The 14,017-nt window shown below is 42.6% G+C and overlaps 1 protein-coding gene across 2 annotated transcripts in view; it reads right to left on the bottom strand.

The window, feature by feature from the left end:
* PLA1A (phospholipase A1 member A) overlaps window positions 1–11,924 on the bottom strand; it is a 44,823-nt gene extending 32,899 nt beyond the window's left edge. Inside the window, exon 1 of one of the 2 annotated variants that reach the window (XM_023551757.2) lies at window positions 11,673–11,924. In XM_023551757.2, the coding sequence (XP_023407525.1) occupies window positions 11,673–11,745 (73 nt within the window). In that variant the 5' untranslated portion in view covers window positions 11,746–11,924. The remainder of the gene's footprint in view (window positions 1–11,672) is intronic. The other variant, XM_010592934.3, reaches the window with a different exon arrangement.
* Between the last annotated feature and the right edge of the window lie 2,093 nt (window positions 11,925–14,017).

Raw genomic sequence — 14,017 nt, 5'->3', positions numbered from 1 at the left:
AGGACTCAATCTACAAGATTAGGTTGTACCTTGAGTCAATCTCTTTTGCAATATAAAAGAGACGTGAGCAGAGAGACAGAGAGACCTCATATCACTAAGAAAGAAGTGTTGGGAGCGGAGCGTGTCCTTTGGACCCGGGGTCCCTGCACTGAGAAGCTCCTGGCCAGGGAAGATTGATGACAAAGACTTTCCCCCAAAGCCAACAGAGAAAATCTTTTCCAGGAGCTGATGCCCTGAATTCAGACTTCTGGCCTCCAACACTGTGAGAGAATAAACTTCTGTTTGTTAAAGCCATCCACTTGTGATATTTCTGTTATAGCAGCACTAGATAACTAAGACAGTCTCTAAATTCAGGTGGGATATACTCATGGTTGTGTTTTGACTCTCATGGACTTGTTTTAATATTCTTCAGCTTCAGTTTGAACTTGCATTTGAGCAATTGATGGTATGTTCCCCAGTCAGCCCCTGGCCTTGTTCTAACTGATGATGTTGAGCTTCTCTGTCCTTCTTTCCACAGATGTAGTTGATTTGATTCCTGTGTAATCTGTCTTCCATTTCTTCATCTTTGGCATTAGTGGTTGGTGTGTAAATTTGAATAATAGTCATATTAACTGGTCTTCCTTGTAGGCCTATGGAATTATTCTATCACTGACACGCTGTACTTTAGGGTAGATCTTAAAATGTTCTTTTTGACAATGAATGTGATGCCATTCCTCTTCAATTTGTCGTTCCTGGCAGAGTAGACCATATGACTGTCCGTTTCAAAACAGCCAATAACAGATCCTTTCAGCTTACTAATGCCTAGGATATTGATCTTTATGCATTCCATTTCATTTCTGATGACTTCCAATTTTCCTGGATTCATACTTCATACATTCCACATTCCGTTTATTAACGGATGTTTGCAGCTGTTCCTTCTTATCTCTAGTTGTGCCGCATCAGCAAACGAAGGTCCTAAAAGTTTAACTCCAACCATGTCATTAAGGTCAGCTCTACTTTGAGGAGACAGCTCTTCCCCAGTTGTATTTTGAGTGCCTTCCAACCCGAGGGGCTCATCTTCCAGCACTATATGAAACAATGTTCTGTTGCTATTCGTAAGGTTTTCTTTAGCCTTTTTTTTTTTTTTTTCAGAAGTAGACCCCCAGGTCCTTCTTCCTAGCCTGTTTTAGTCCGGAAGCTCCACTGAAACCTATCTACCATGGATGACCATGCTGGTATTTGAAATATCGGTGGCATAGCTTCCAGCATCACAGCAACACACAAGCCACCACAGTACGACAAACTGACAAACAAGTGGTGTAGAATTACCACATAACTCAGCAACCCCACTGCTAGGAATATACCTAAGGAACTTGAAAGCAGCAATGCAAACAGACATATGTACACCAGTGTTCATTATAGCATTATTCACAATAGCCAAAAAGGTGGAAACAATGCCCATCAACAGATGAATGGATAAAGAAAATGTGGTACATACATACAGTGGAATACTACTCAGCCAGTAAGAGAAATGATGTCTTGATACATGCTACAACCTGGATGGAGCTTGAAGACATTATGCTGAGTTAAATAAGTCAATCATAAAAGGACAAATATTGTATGACCTCACTTATATAAAAAGACAGGAACAGGAGAATGTATAGAGGCCAAAGTTTATTAGTGGTTACCAGGGGCAAGAAAGAGAGAGAGAAAGGGGGAGGGGTTGTTGCTTATGGAACACTGAGTTTCGACTTACAGTGATGGAAAAATTGCATCAATCAAAGGTAAGGCTGCACAGCCAATTGGTGAAGTTGCACTCAGTGAGTTGTACACCTGTGGATAGTTGAATTGGCAGAGGTTTCGTGATGAATGTATTTGTAACAATGACAAGGAAAGCAGCAGCTGCTGAGGCTGCCTATGTACAACCAAACACCTCATGGGTTTTGGTTTCTTAGTTTGGAGGTTTAGGGTCATGATTTCATGGGTCATTTCAGTTAATTCTCCTAATGTCCTGTTTAGTGCTTCTGTTCTATCTCCTAATTCATTGTGTGGTACCTGGGGTCTTAGAAGCTTGCAAGCAGCCATCCAAGGTACAACAAGGGGTCTCTACTTGCCTGTAGCAACAGAGGAAGAAGGAGAGCTAGGAATAGAAGGAAGAAATAGAATGTGTGGCTAATTGCCTCCATGGACAATTGCCTCCTTTACCATGAGACAAGAAGAACTGGATAGTGCCAACTACCATTACTGAACATTCCAATAAAAAATTCTATAGAAGTATCCTGATCCAAATGGAGAAAATGCAGAACAGAATTTCAAACTCCAGTGGAATCCAGACTTACTGGAGTCACTGAGGCTGGACGAATCCCTGACACCAGTGCCCTGAGATAATCTTTAAACCTTAAAACTTAAACCAAAAATATTGCCTGAAGTCTTCTTAAAATCAAATAATAGTTTAGCTTAACTAGTAAAGAGTGTCTGCCTTGAGCATTGTGCTCTTTTAAGAACTATCTATATGGATCAAATTGACAATAGCAACTTGAAAGATTAGATAGGAAACCTGGGGCAGTGAGTTTATGTCTATGGGGAGGAACAACTTGGAAAAGGAGGGTGAGAATGGTTGCACAACTTGAAGAATGTAATCACTGTCAATGAATGGTACATGTAGAAATTGTTGAATTGGTGTATGTTTTCCTGTGTATATTCTCAACAACAATTACAAAGAATGAAGTAAATTATATATATATATGATCTCAAACAATCCAGTAGAAGACTGGACAAACCACATGCACAAATTTCACAGAAGATGCTATGAAAAGCAATTTTCAGAAGAGGCTATCCTAATATAATGTGAAAAGAATTCCAATTTTATCAATAAGCACTAAAGAACAAATTAAAATGACAAAGAGGTAGTATTTCACTCCCAACAGATTTGGAGAAGAAACAGGAGTTCATACATTTCTGGTGGGGATATAAAATGGATCAACCACTTTGGAAAGCTACTCAACTATACCTAGTAAAGCTGGAAAGTCAACTACCTTATGACCCAATGATTCTATTTTCAGGAATCGATCTAAAATTTTCACATTACAACACTGTGTGTAATAGAAAACACCTGGAAACAACCTAACTGTACTCCAGTGTGGGGAAAATGAATAAATAAACTGTCATTTAGTCTACAATTGAATAACCTATAGCATTTAAAATAAATAAAGTAGATGTGGAGAAAATGTTAACATTTATCAATTCTGGGTGGTGGGAAGGTTGGTACAAGACAATTTGTCATATTATTTTCTGAGCTTTTTTATATCCTTGAAATATTTTATAGTTTAGTTTTTCTATAATTTATAAAAAAACATACAATAACAGAAAACTTAAAAGGAAATACTCCAAAATGTTAAAATGTATTTGTTGTTGATGGGTTGCAGATAATATTTCCTCCATCTACTTTTATGTATTTTGCAAGTTTTCTGTAATGAGTCTATATTATTAAAATTCAGAACAGAACAAAGTAGAGAGGGTAGTGGAGATCGTACACAATCTCTCTGCCTAGATAATCCCTGTTGATCCTTAAAACCCAAAAACTCACTGCTGTTCAATCAATTTTGACTCATAGCAACCCTGTAGGACACAATAAAACTGCCCCCATGGAGTTTCCAAGGCTGTAAACCTTTACAGAAGCAGACTGCCACCTCTTTCTCCTGAAAATTCTTTTCTTTTTGGCTAAACTCTAGGTATTTTCCACTACAAAGGAATAAATGTTGCTGTAAAAAAAAAATTAGCATAGCCCCCTTATGAAAATATCTTACAAGGGAGGGTGCAGTTGGCAAACAAACATTTATCTTTACAATGTAAAATTAAAAATTTCAAATGTGCCTCTCCACAGTCTCTCTCCCCAAAGGTAAATTCTATTCACTTTTTCTCATGATTCCTTCCAGGAAAGAAATGTATACATAAACCAGCATAAATTGCATATATTTAAATAACATATTTTACCCAAATAACGCACACATTCTGCATTTGTTTGCCAACCATGCCCTCCCCATGAGAGGTGTTTTCGTGTGTTATACTAATTGCTTTTATAGCAGCATATATTCCTTCATATTACTTTTGTAGAGGAAAATACCTAGAGTTTAGCCAAAAAGAATTCTATTTTGCAAAGTTCAAAAGCAGTGGGGCTTGAAGGCTACATCAATTAAACTGGAGTATAAATCAGATAGAACATATGACTTTTCAGGATACTCTTTTTTCAGAAGAAATGGGTGGTGTTAAGGAGAAAGTGTTCCAGGAAGTGGATGCCATAGTTCCTTGGGAAAAGAGAACTGGGTAGATGGCTTCCCTGGTTCTGGAATGGCTTCTCCATCAGTCTCCAGATAATTAGCCCCTTCCCCAGGTGATAGACTCTAGGGCAATTTTTTTTAAGGCAAGCCAGGGACTTTAAGGACACAGGTACCAGAGGGACCCAAAAGTCAATTCTTCCACCTGAGTGAGTTTCTGCCTCTTCTCATCTCAGGGAAGGCACGTCTACATTGGCAAGCGACGCTCTCTGACTGCAGTGTTCCTCCAGGACCCCAGGGGTATTCCTCAGTAATAGTGTGCTCTTCACCTTTGACTTTTCTCTTGGGAAAATATATAGTTCTAGGTCTTGGTAAAGGGAACCTGGCATGTTCAAGGAAAGACAACAGTCCTGGAAAGTGACAAGGATGACAGTTAAGTGGCAGACCAAGGGGATTGTAGTGACAAGCTGCCTCCTTCATTTTCTTTTGCAAAGATCTTTTTGGGACAGGTACAGGGAACGGAGGCTACCCCCATCCACGTTCCCTGCACCTCCCTCCACGCATTCCCATCCCCTCTTCCAGCTTCCTTTGATGTCAGGTAATGATGACACTCTGCAGGCAACCAAGGGTGCTTTATGTGGTACCAGCCAATGCCCTCTAACAATCCATTAGAGGCTCCTTCATTCAAGGAGTAAGTAACTCTATTCAGTTTCCTCCCATGCTCATTATCAATCTGGTTAATACCTGTGTGCACATATTTCGAGTTTACTAATCCGTCAGGATTCTGGAGACCCTACACGTGTCTAGAGAAGGCAATGGTATAAGAATAAAGATACAGTCCCAGCCCTCACAGAGAGCACACTCCAGGTAGGATATGGCCAAAGCAGTATGTGTGAAGCACCGCACTGATGTGTTCACAGAGGAGAGGTTGAGTGGGAAGGACCCAGGGTGGGGCATGAACTGTGAGAAGAGCCTAGATGACCAGCTGGTAATAGCCTGGGAAACGAAGGGGATTGATCGATTTGATGGGGGCTCCGGGGTCCATGCCAGTGAGGGATATCAGATTAAGTACTGAGCTATGGGTATTGAGGGCCTGGGTGAAGTCACGTAAGCATGGAGCGAATGCAGAAATGAGGGTCTTCTGAATCAAAGAGGAGTAAATTCCATGAGTCTGAAGAGTCTGGAAGTGATGGTTGAGAAAGTTGAAAAGGAGACTCTTCCATCCTCATCTCAGATGCCCCTGACTGCAGAGCACGCACGAGCCTACCGCCCGTGGTGCCTGATGTGAAAAGGAGTCATCGCATCAAGACCCTGGCCCGCTTTCAGGCAAGGTACGTGAAGACCCAGTTTTACCTGAACTCAACAAGGACTTGCAGGTAAAATCATGCAAGAATAGCCAGAGTAATTGAGAAACAGGATGATGGTGGGGGGAGGGCATTGGGGGGAAGCACCACAGCACCACAGGTGAAAATCATTTGCAATTCATGTGCAAAAAAGGCAATTTTCCTAGAGCTCTTACAAATCACTTAAGGAAGAAAAGCAATTAAGCCAATAGAAAATGGGGCAAAGGGCATAAACAGGCAATTAACTGAAAGCAAATGGACAGTAGACAAAATAAAAAGACATTCTCCCTTAATTATAAGAAACAAAAATGGAGTCAACAAAGTAAATACTATTTTCCCTATCAGACTGATAGTACGAAAAAACTTTGATATTACAGAGTGTGGGCAGAGATGGTAGGGAAATGGCCATCCTCACATACTAATAAGTAGTTACTACCTCTTCACAGGGCAATTTTTCTTCACATGTATCAAAATGTATAAGGTATAAATCCTTTCAGACCCAGCATATAGTGTATAAACAGCCAGTGAAAAAATGAGGTAGTCTGTAGTTGATATGGAAGGATTAAATGTGTGTGAGCACGGATATGTGTGTGTATGTAGATAGACAGATGAGAGATAGATAGTGAGTCATAGGTCATTTTATACCTTTAGAACTGTGTGAATTTTTATCATTTGCACATATTTCCATACGTTATTTGTGTCTTTACACAATTTGAAATCTTAAAAATTGCAATTTTTATTTCTGATCACAGTATTTCCATATTCAGACTGGTCAGAGTTTATATAAGCAACCAGAAGGAGGGAAATAGGATAGAGCTACTGGCTTGTCCAAGTCTGAAAAGAGCCCAAAGTTCTCTATCTTTGGGTCCGAGTGCTGAACAAGTGCTAAAGAAAGGTCTGAGAGGCCTAGTAATACCCATGTTTCCATGATGAAAAGTGAATCTAGGGCATATGCCCTAGAGCCCCCTTCACCTTCTGGGCTAATTGCTTTGGGCCCCAGCATTGGCACCTGGTGGGAACCAGACAGTGGGCTTGCCCAGGGAGGGTTGTGAGCTGTCTGCCCAGCACATCTAAAGTAAAGGCAGGATCAGAGTGGCCACATCAATTGCCAGGGCCAGAAAAGAAAATCTTCTATGACTGGTGAATTGGGATGGAATCCCAGGAGGCAGCTCTGATTTCTGTTAAAGCAAAGGACAACCTAAACACATCACCCCACTTATACATAGTTGTCACTAGAAATCAACCCTTCAGCGGCTTAAAAAATGGAGCACCAACTAAGTTGGCAAAAGACAGCATGTTCTCACTGTGCTAGTCTGCCACTATGACAAGTTCTGCCTTGGAGAAGCTACCTCTAGGGAAGTACCCAACTGTGGGAAGCCCCAGACTGCACCGAATTTCGGGTTAGCACTGGACTAGTCAGCGTGTTAAGAAAATATGCTGGAGGGGAAACGAAAGAAAAAATCAGGGGAAGGAAGGCAAAGGTCAAAAGCCTGGAAGGCAGCCACTGTGGGAACTTGACCAAAGACCGGGACTGAAAGTTCAAGAGATGGAAGAGTTTAGACAGATTGGAAGTGAAGTCCCTTGTGGTGTTTCTGTAAAGCTGGGCTTTCTAATCGTGTTCCAAGGAATCCTAGACTTCTACAAAGATGCCTCAGGAATGCCAGAAGTGGTGAATTTTAAATAGAATTTAAAATCTATATTAAACCACTTTAAAACAAACAAAAAACTCCCCCATGCAATCCCACATGAGTCATTCACCACATTTCATTATATTGGAGACCATGGGCACACTAACCTGAGCTACCAAGTTTTAGGGAGACCTTGGAATAATGCTCCTCTTTCCCTCCGTGCATACATATTTGAATTTCTTATAAGATCACTGTTCAATATTGGTCTTTTTAAATATTTTTGCCTGTCATAAGCAGAATACAAAACATAATTAACAACGTACAGACACCAGAAGAGAAACTAGATAACTGGGAGCTCCTAAAAATTGAACACTTATTCTCATCCAAAGGCTTCACCAAAAGAGTTAAAAGACAACCTACAAACTGGGAAAAAAAAAATTTGGCTATGGCACATCTGATCAAGGTCTAATCTCTAAAATCTACAAGATACTGCAAAACCTCAACAACAAAAAGACAAATAACCCAATTAAAAAATGGGCGAAGGATATGAACAGGCACTTCACTAAAGAAGACATTCAGGTAGCTAACAGATACCTGAGGAAATGCTCACAATCATTAGCCATTAGAGAAATGCATATCAAAACTACAGTGAGATACCATCTCACCCCAACGAGACTAGCATTAATCCAAAAAGCACAAAATAATAAATGTTGAAGAGATTGCGGAGAGACTGGAACACTTATACACTGCTGGCGGGAATGTAAAGTGGCACAACCACTTTGGAAATGGATTTGGTGCTTCCTTTAAAGCTAGAAATAGAAGTACCATACAATCCAGCAATCCCACTCCTTGGAATATATACTAGAGAAATAAGAGCCGTCACTTGGAGAGATATATGCACACCCATGTTCATTGCAGCACTGTTCACAATAGCAAAAAGACGGAAACAACCTAGGCGCCCATCGAAGGAGGAATGCTTAAACAAATTATGGTAAATGTACACATTGGAATACTACACAATGATAAAGAACAACGATGAACCCGAGAAACATCTCTCATAACATAGATGAATCTGGAAGGCATTATGCTGAGTGAAATTAGTCAGTAGCAAAGGACAAATATTGTACGAGACCACTATTATAAAAACTCAAGAAAAGGTTTAAACACAGAAGAAAACATTTTTTGATGGTTATGGGGGTGGGGAGGGAGAGAGAGGGGAATTCACTAACTAGATAGTAGACAAGAATTGTTTTAGGTGAAGGGAAGGACAAATCACAATACAGGGCAAGTCAGCACCACTAGACTAAACCAAAAGCTAAGAAGTTTCCTGAATACAACCAAACACTTAGAGGGACAGAGTAGCAGGAGCAGGGTTCTGGGGACCATGGTTTCAGGGCACATCTAGGTTAACTGGCACAACAAACTTTATTATGAAAATGCTCTGCATCCCACTTTGGTGAGTGGCACCTGGGGTCTTAAAAGCTAGTGAGCGGCCATCAAAGATGTATCAATTGGTCCCAACCCACCTGGAGCAAACAAGAGTGAAGAACAACAAAGACACAAAGAAAATATTAGCCCAAGAGACAAAAGGGGCCACATAAACCAGAGACTTGATCAGCCTGAGACCAGAAGAACTAGATGGTGCCCAAGTACCGCCAATGACCACCCTGATGGAGCAGGAGAAAAATGGAGTGCAGAACTCAAATTCGTGTAAAAAGACCAGACTTAATGGTCTGACTGAGACTGGAGGAATCCCAGAAGACATGGCCCCTGGACTCTCTGTTAACCCAGAACTAAAATCATCTTGATGCCAACTCTTCAGACAAAGAAGAGACTGGACTATAAGACATACAATGCTACTCGTGAAGAGTGTGCTTCTTAGTTCAAGTAGATACACGAGATTAAGTGGGCAGCTCCTGTCCAGAGGTGGGATGAGAAGGCAGAAAGGGATAGGAGCTGGTTGAATGGACACGGGAAACACGTGGTAGAAAGGGGGAGTGTGCTGTCACATTTTAGGGATTGCAACTAGGGCCACATAATAACATGTGTATAAGTTTTTGTATGAGAAACTAACTTGAGCTATAAACTTTCACCTAAAGCACTATATATATATATATATTTTCTTTTTGCAAAAAACTGTCAAGGAAATTATTATTTTTCATCTGCTTGACTCAGAATTTTTCAATACCTTGCAGCCAAAACAAAATTTAGAAATAAATGAAGGGCGTGCTGAAGTTGGTAGCTTTCAACTTACTACCACAACCCCAGGGGGCAATCGAAGCTTCATCAGCGTACCCTTGCGGTCCACATGGATTGGCTCTGTGATCTGCAAATATTAGAAACATTAACTTCTACAATCCTGCTTTCATCTGTGGTATCTTATGTTCTGTAGATGGATGCCCACATATGGTTTTGTTTTGTGAAAGTTTTATTTTGCTGAAACAGCTTGGTCGTGGCCTGGGCCAAAGAGGGGATGGAAGTGCTCTGAAGGGAGAGAGCAGACTCAAAACCACAACCAGAGACTTTGTTATCAAATGTGGAGAAAACAGAGGAGGCATGAGCGTGTATGCTGAGATGTGGGCCCCTTCTGCCCGCTCCTCAAAAGGACACTAACTGGGTGGGAGGAGGCCCGGGCTTCACCCACAGCTAACTTAAGGGGTGAGCTCCTCCCAGACATGCAGCCCCTTCAGTGAACTGGTCCTGGCTGGCCTAGGAGAGGCCGACCTCTCAGCTGAGTCCTGGCTGCTCCTCCTCAGCTGCTCCTGCCTCCAACACAGCAGTGTGGGGACCTGGATTTCCTGCTACCCCACCCCTCTGAGCCCGGCCGCCTCGGCAGACAGAGCTCTGTTCTCGGATGCTCTGTGACTCACCGTGTCTCAGTTTAACTAAGATGGATGACCCTCTGAATTCCTGTTTTTGGCTGCATTATTGTTTCAGGGACAAGTGTCGTTTAACGAATCTACCATGTGGGAGGCCAGGGTTCCATTCCCGGCCAATGTACCTCGTGCTTAACAACCACCGGTGTGTCAGTGGAGGCTTGCATGTCGCTGTCGGGGTGAAGCTGCTTTGGCAGAGCTTTCAGACTAAGATAGACTAGGAGAAAGGCCTGGCAATCTGCTTCCAAAACTCTCCCAACGAAAACCCTGTGGATCACAGGGGTCCAATCCACAACTGATCATGAGAATGGCACAGGACTGGTCATGCACGGGGGCACCGTGAGCTAGACACCAACTAGATGGCAGCTCACAACTATATACACAGATTATAACATCTCATCCTTAAGTCATTCCTAACAGGTAGGATTATCTTCAATTACAGGTAAAGAAAAGTAAATTAGTCAAAGTCATATGGCTGCTAAGAAACAGGGCAAGAATTCTAATCCAGTTTCATCTGACCCGGAACCTGTGCCCTATCTGCTCAGCACGTTGCCACCCCAGGCAGGCCTGCAGCAGCACTCATGGAGTGTCTGCTGTATGCAGGGCACAGCACCAAGTATAGTGCTGAAATCCTCACCTTTGGGAACAAATGCTTGGTTGGAGAGACCTATACCTAGTGCCGTTGAGTCGATTCCAACTCATAGCGACCCTATAGGACAAAGTAGAACTGCCCCTCTTTAAAGGTACTCATCCATACGTAGTTGAACTTTACAGCAGGGAGGGGATGCTGAGTAGAGGAATGAAGTGTTGGGAGGGAGCCTCCTTGGAAGATGTGAAAAAGAGAAATTAACCAAAGGTGGAGGGGATGACAAGAAGATGGCACAGGGACCTTTCTGAGACCAAGGTGTACAGTGAGGGAGCCTTCTCTAGTCAGGTGACCTCACCGCCATGCTGGGTTTAGATCGACTATATTAGGCAAACTGGAACTGTTGATGGTTTCTTTATCAGGGGAAAACACCATGCAAATGGCATCTGAGGGAAATTGTTCTAACGGACATCTGTGGTTAGCAGCTACTTGCTGGTAATCGTAATCCAGCCGGGAAGGAATGCCAAACCTGAATTTGAGTTGGGCCGGCAGGACTAGAAAGGACATCTAATAATCTCAATGACAAATTGTTAACAGTTTGGAGACTAAAATTTAAAGTTAATTATAGCTTAGAACAATGGATGTTTGTAGGGTTAAAAATGGGTATTTTGGAATTAATCCAGTTGCATTTTCTTATAGTTGTCTGGCTTAAGGCAGGTGAAAAGGAGTACTGTGGTTTTTTGTTTTTTTTTTTTTTTAAACAGTGAGTCAAACAATCAGGGGAAGTTGGCTTTTTGTGAGAGAAAGTGTTCTGGTTAGCATCGTTCCCACAATGATTGTAGCCCCCACCCCCTCTTTTAATTTACCTCGGTAGAGGCAAAGGGCTTTTAGGGGACCTCCCAAAGGTTAGTACTACATGAGTAAGGGTGTGAGAAATAGAATCACTGCTGATATAATTCCACCCCATGTCTAAGCCCCCAGCTTACCTGAACTTCCCATGCCAAGCCACAGAAGGAGCCCCCAAAGCCAGAGGCATCTCTTCCCAAGGCCTCTGGGCATCGTCGAGCTGATAGTTTCAGAGCTGGAAGGAAGCCGACTCCTAATGCCAAAGAGACCAGAAAACCCAGCCCTTCACAGGCGTGGACACCGAACACCCACTGAGATCTCACTAACCATTAACTGGTCTTGTGACCTCTAAAGAGAAAAGTAAACTTTCATGACTTGCTTAACGTCCAAAGATTTCAGTTTCTTCTTCTCAATGAAAATAAATACTTTCCTCTTTTTTTTTTTTTTTAACCAAGGGACATTGAAACACATTGTCCTTCCTCTCTGAGCCAAACATGATCAGGAAACTACTTCCTGCACCTTTCCCACATCCCATTATAAAACGTTAGTCAAAACCCAGGCAGATGTCTTTCATCTCTGGGGGGGATCACAAAATCCTCATTGTATTGGAATTATTTGTGGACTTGCTGGTTTCCCTAGGAAAACTCAGCCCCTTGAGGGCAAAGACCTTCTCTTTTCATTTTTGTATCCCAGTACCTAGCACAGAACTGAGCCAGTAATACACGTTGAGTATACATTTCCACCACCACCTGCCACTTTGTGGTACGGTGGCAGCTTGTGTGTTGCCGTGATGCTGGAAGCTATGCCACTGCTATTTCAAATACGAGCAGGGCCACCTATGGTAGACATGTTTCAACTTAGCTTCCAGACTCAGGTAGACGAGGAAGAAAGGCCTGATGATCTACTTCCAAAAATTAGCCAATGAAAACCCTATAGAATACATAGAATATTATCCGACTGGACTCACACATGCCAATGATCATGAAGATGACACAGGACAGCCTCTAAGAACTTTGCATTTCAAACAGGCTCCTTGGGTGAGTTTAGGCACGCTAGAGCCACTAGTCTTCTGTTAATTCTTACAAAAGCCAAGTCATCTTCATTTTACCAGTGAGGAAACTGAAGCACAGAGAGGCCAGGGGCTGAGGAGTACTGTTTGAGGGGGGCCTGAGGAAGTGAGGTCCTCCTGGGAAGTGAGATGACACATCTCGGAGGTGAAGACGGAGATTCTTCCACCATGAGACCATGAAGGGAGCATCCATTTACATGCAGAATGTGTTCTCTGTCTCTGCCAGAGAGAATGCCAGCTTCAGGAAGGCAGGTCTATTTTGTTCACTGAAGTATCCCCAGCATCTAACACAGTGTCTGCCACACGGAGGTGTTCAGTAAATACCAAGCGAGGCAAGGCATGTGGCATCCGATAGGGTGTACTGGTGGGTCCCCACCCACTCCTTGAGAGAGGACAGTGGGAAGTGGGTTGATCCTGAGACGGCTCCTAAATCACCCATTTGAAAGTGTAGTTAGATGGCTTGATTTGCCCAGGATCTGAGTATACGAAGGGAAAAACAAGTGAACAAGGACTCCAAGGTCAATATCCGTGGCTCATTGCTCTCATTGCTCCAAGTTCTCTGAGTATGCCGGGTGCCTAGAATGGTGCCTGACTTACCGTAGGCACTCACTAAATGGTTGTCTGGAAAGAAAGAAAGAAAAAGAGTAGAAAGGACAGGAGAGGCGAGGACAACAGAGGAGAGGAAGACGAATAAGCCACCACCTCTGGAAGCTACTGAATTCCCTTTTGGCCTTCCCTGTCTGCCTCTTCCCAGCTCAGATTCTCAGCTTCCTCACCCACCTTCAGGACCCAGCTGACATCGCCACAGTGAATTTGCCTTTGTGTGTGTGTGTGTGTGTGTGTGTGAGTGTGTGTGCGACTGCATGTATGAATGTGTGAGTGTGTGTGAATATATGCATGTGTGTATATGGTGCATATGTGTGAGTGTGCGTGAGAGTGTGCGTGTGAGTGTGTGTGTGTGACTGTGCATGTGAATGTGTGAGTGTGTGTAAGTGTATGCATGTGTGTGTGTGGTGCGTGCGTGTGAGTCTGAGGGAGTGTGAGTGTGTGCGTGTGTATGGAGGGGAAGAGATAGTGCGCTGCTGACTTCAGTGTGTGTGAGGAGGACTAAGGGTATAAACTAATCTTAAGAAATGATAATTCTGGGCCTCACCAGCTCATGACTACAAAATGAGGTCACATGAAATGTTTAAAGTGTGTTTTTAAATAGTTCTCTATGCATACGGTGAAAAACATCAAAGAGTACAAAAGCATATGGGGAACAATACATTTCCATCCTCCTGCCCCCAGGCTCCCAGACCCCGCAGAAGGCAGTCATTGTTATCATTTTCTTTCATATCTTTCTAGAAATATCCTCTCTCCCCGTTTAAAAGCTTGTACACACATGTTGGCCTGCTACATAAACCCTTCTGCATC

This window comes from Loxodonta africana, chromosome 1 (genome assembly GCF_030014295.1).
Source record: "Loxodonta africana isolate mLoxAfr1 chromosome 1, mLoxAfr1.hap2, whole genome shotgun sequence".
In the NCBI taxonomy this organism is placed as follows: domain Eukaryota; kingdom Metazoa; phylum Chordata; class Mammalia; order Proboscidea; family Elephantidae; genus Loxodonta; species Loxodonta africana.
This window is presented reverse-complemented; position numbering and strand designations above follow the sequence as displayed.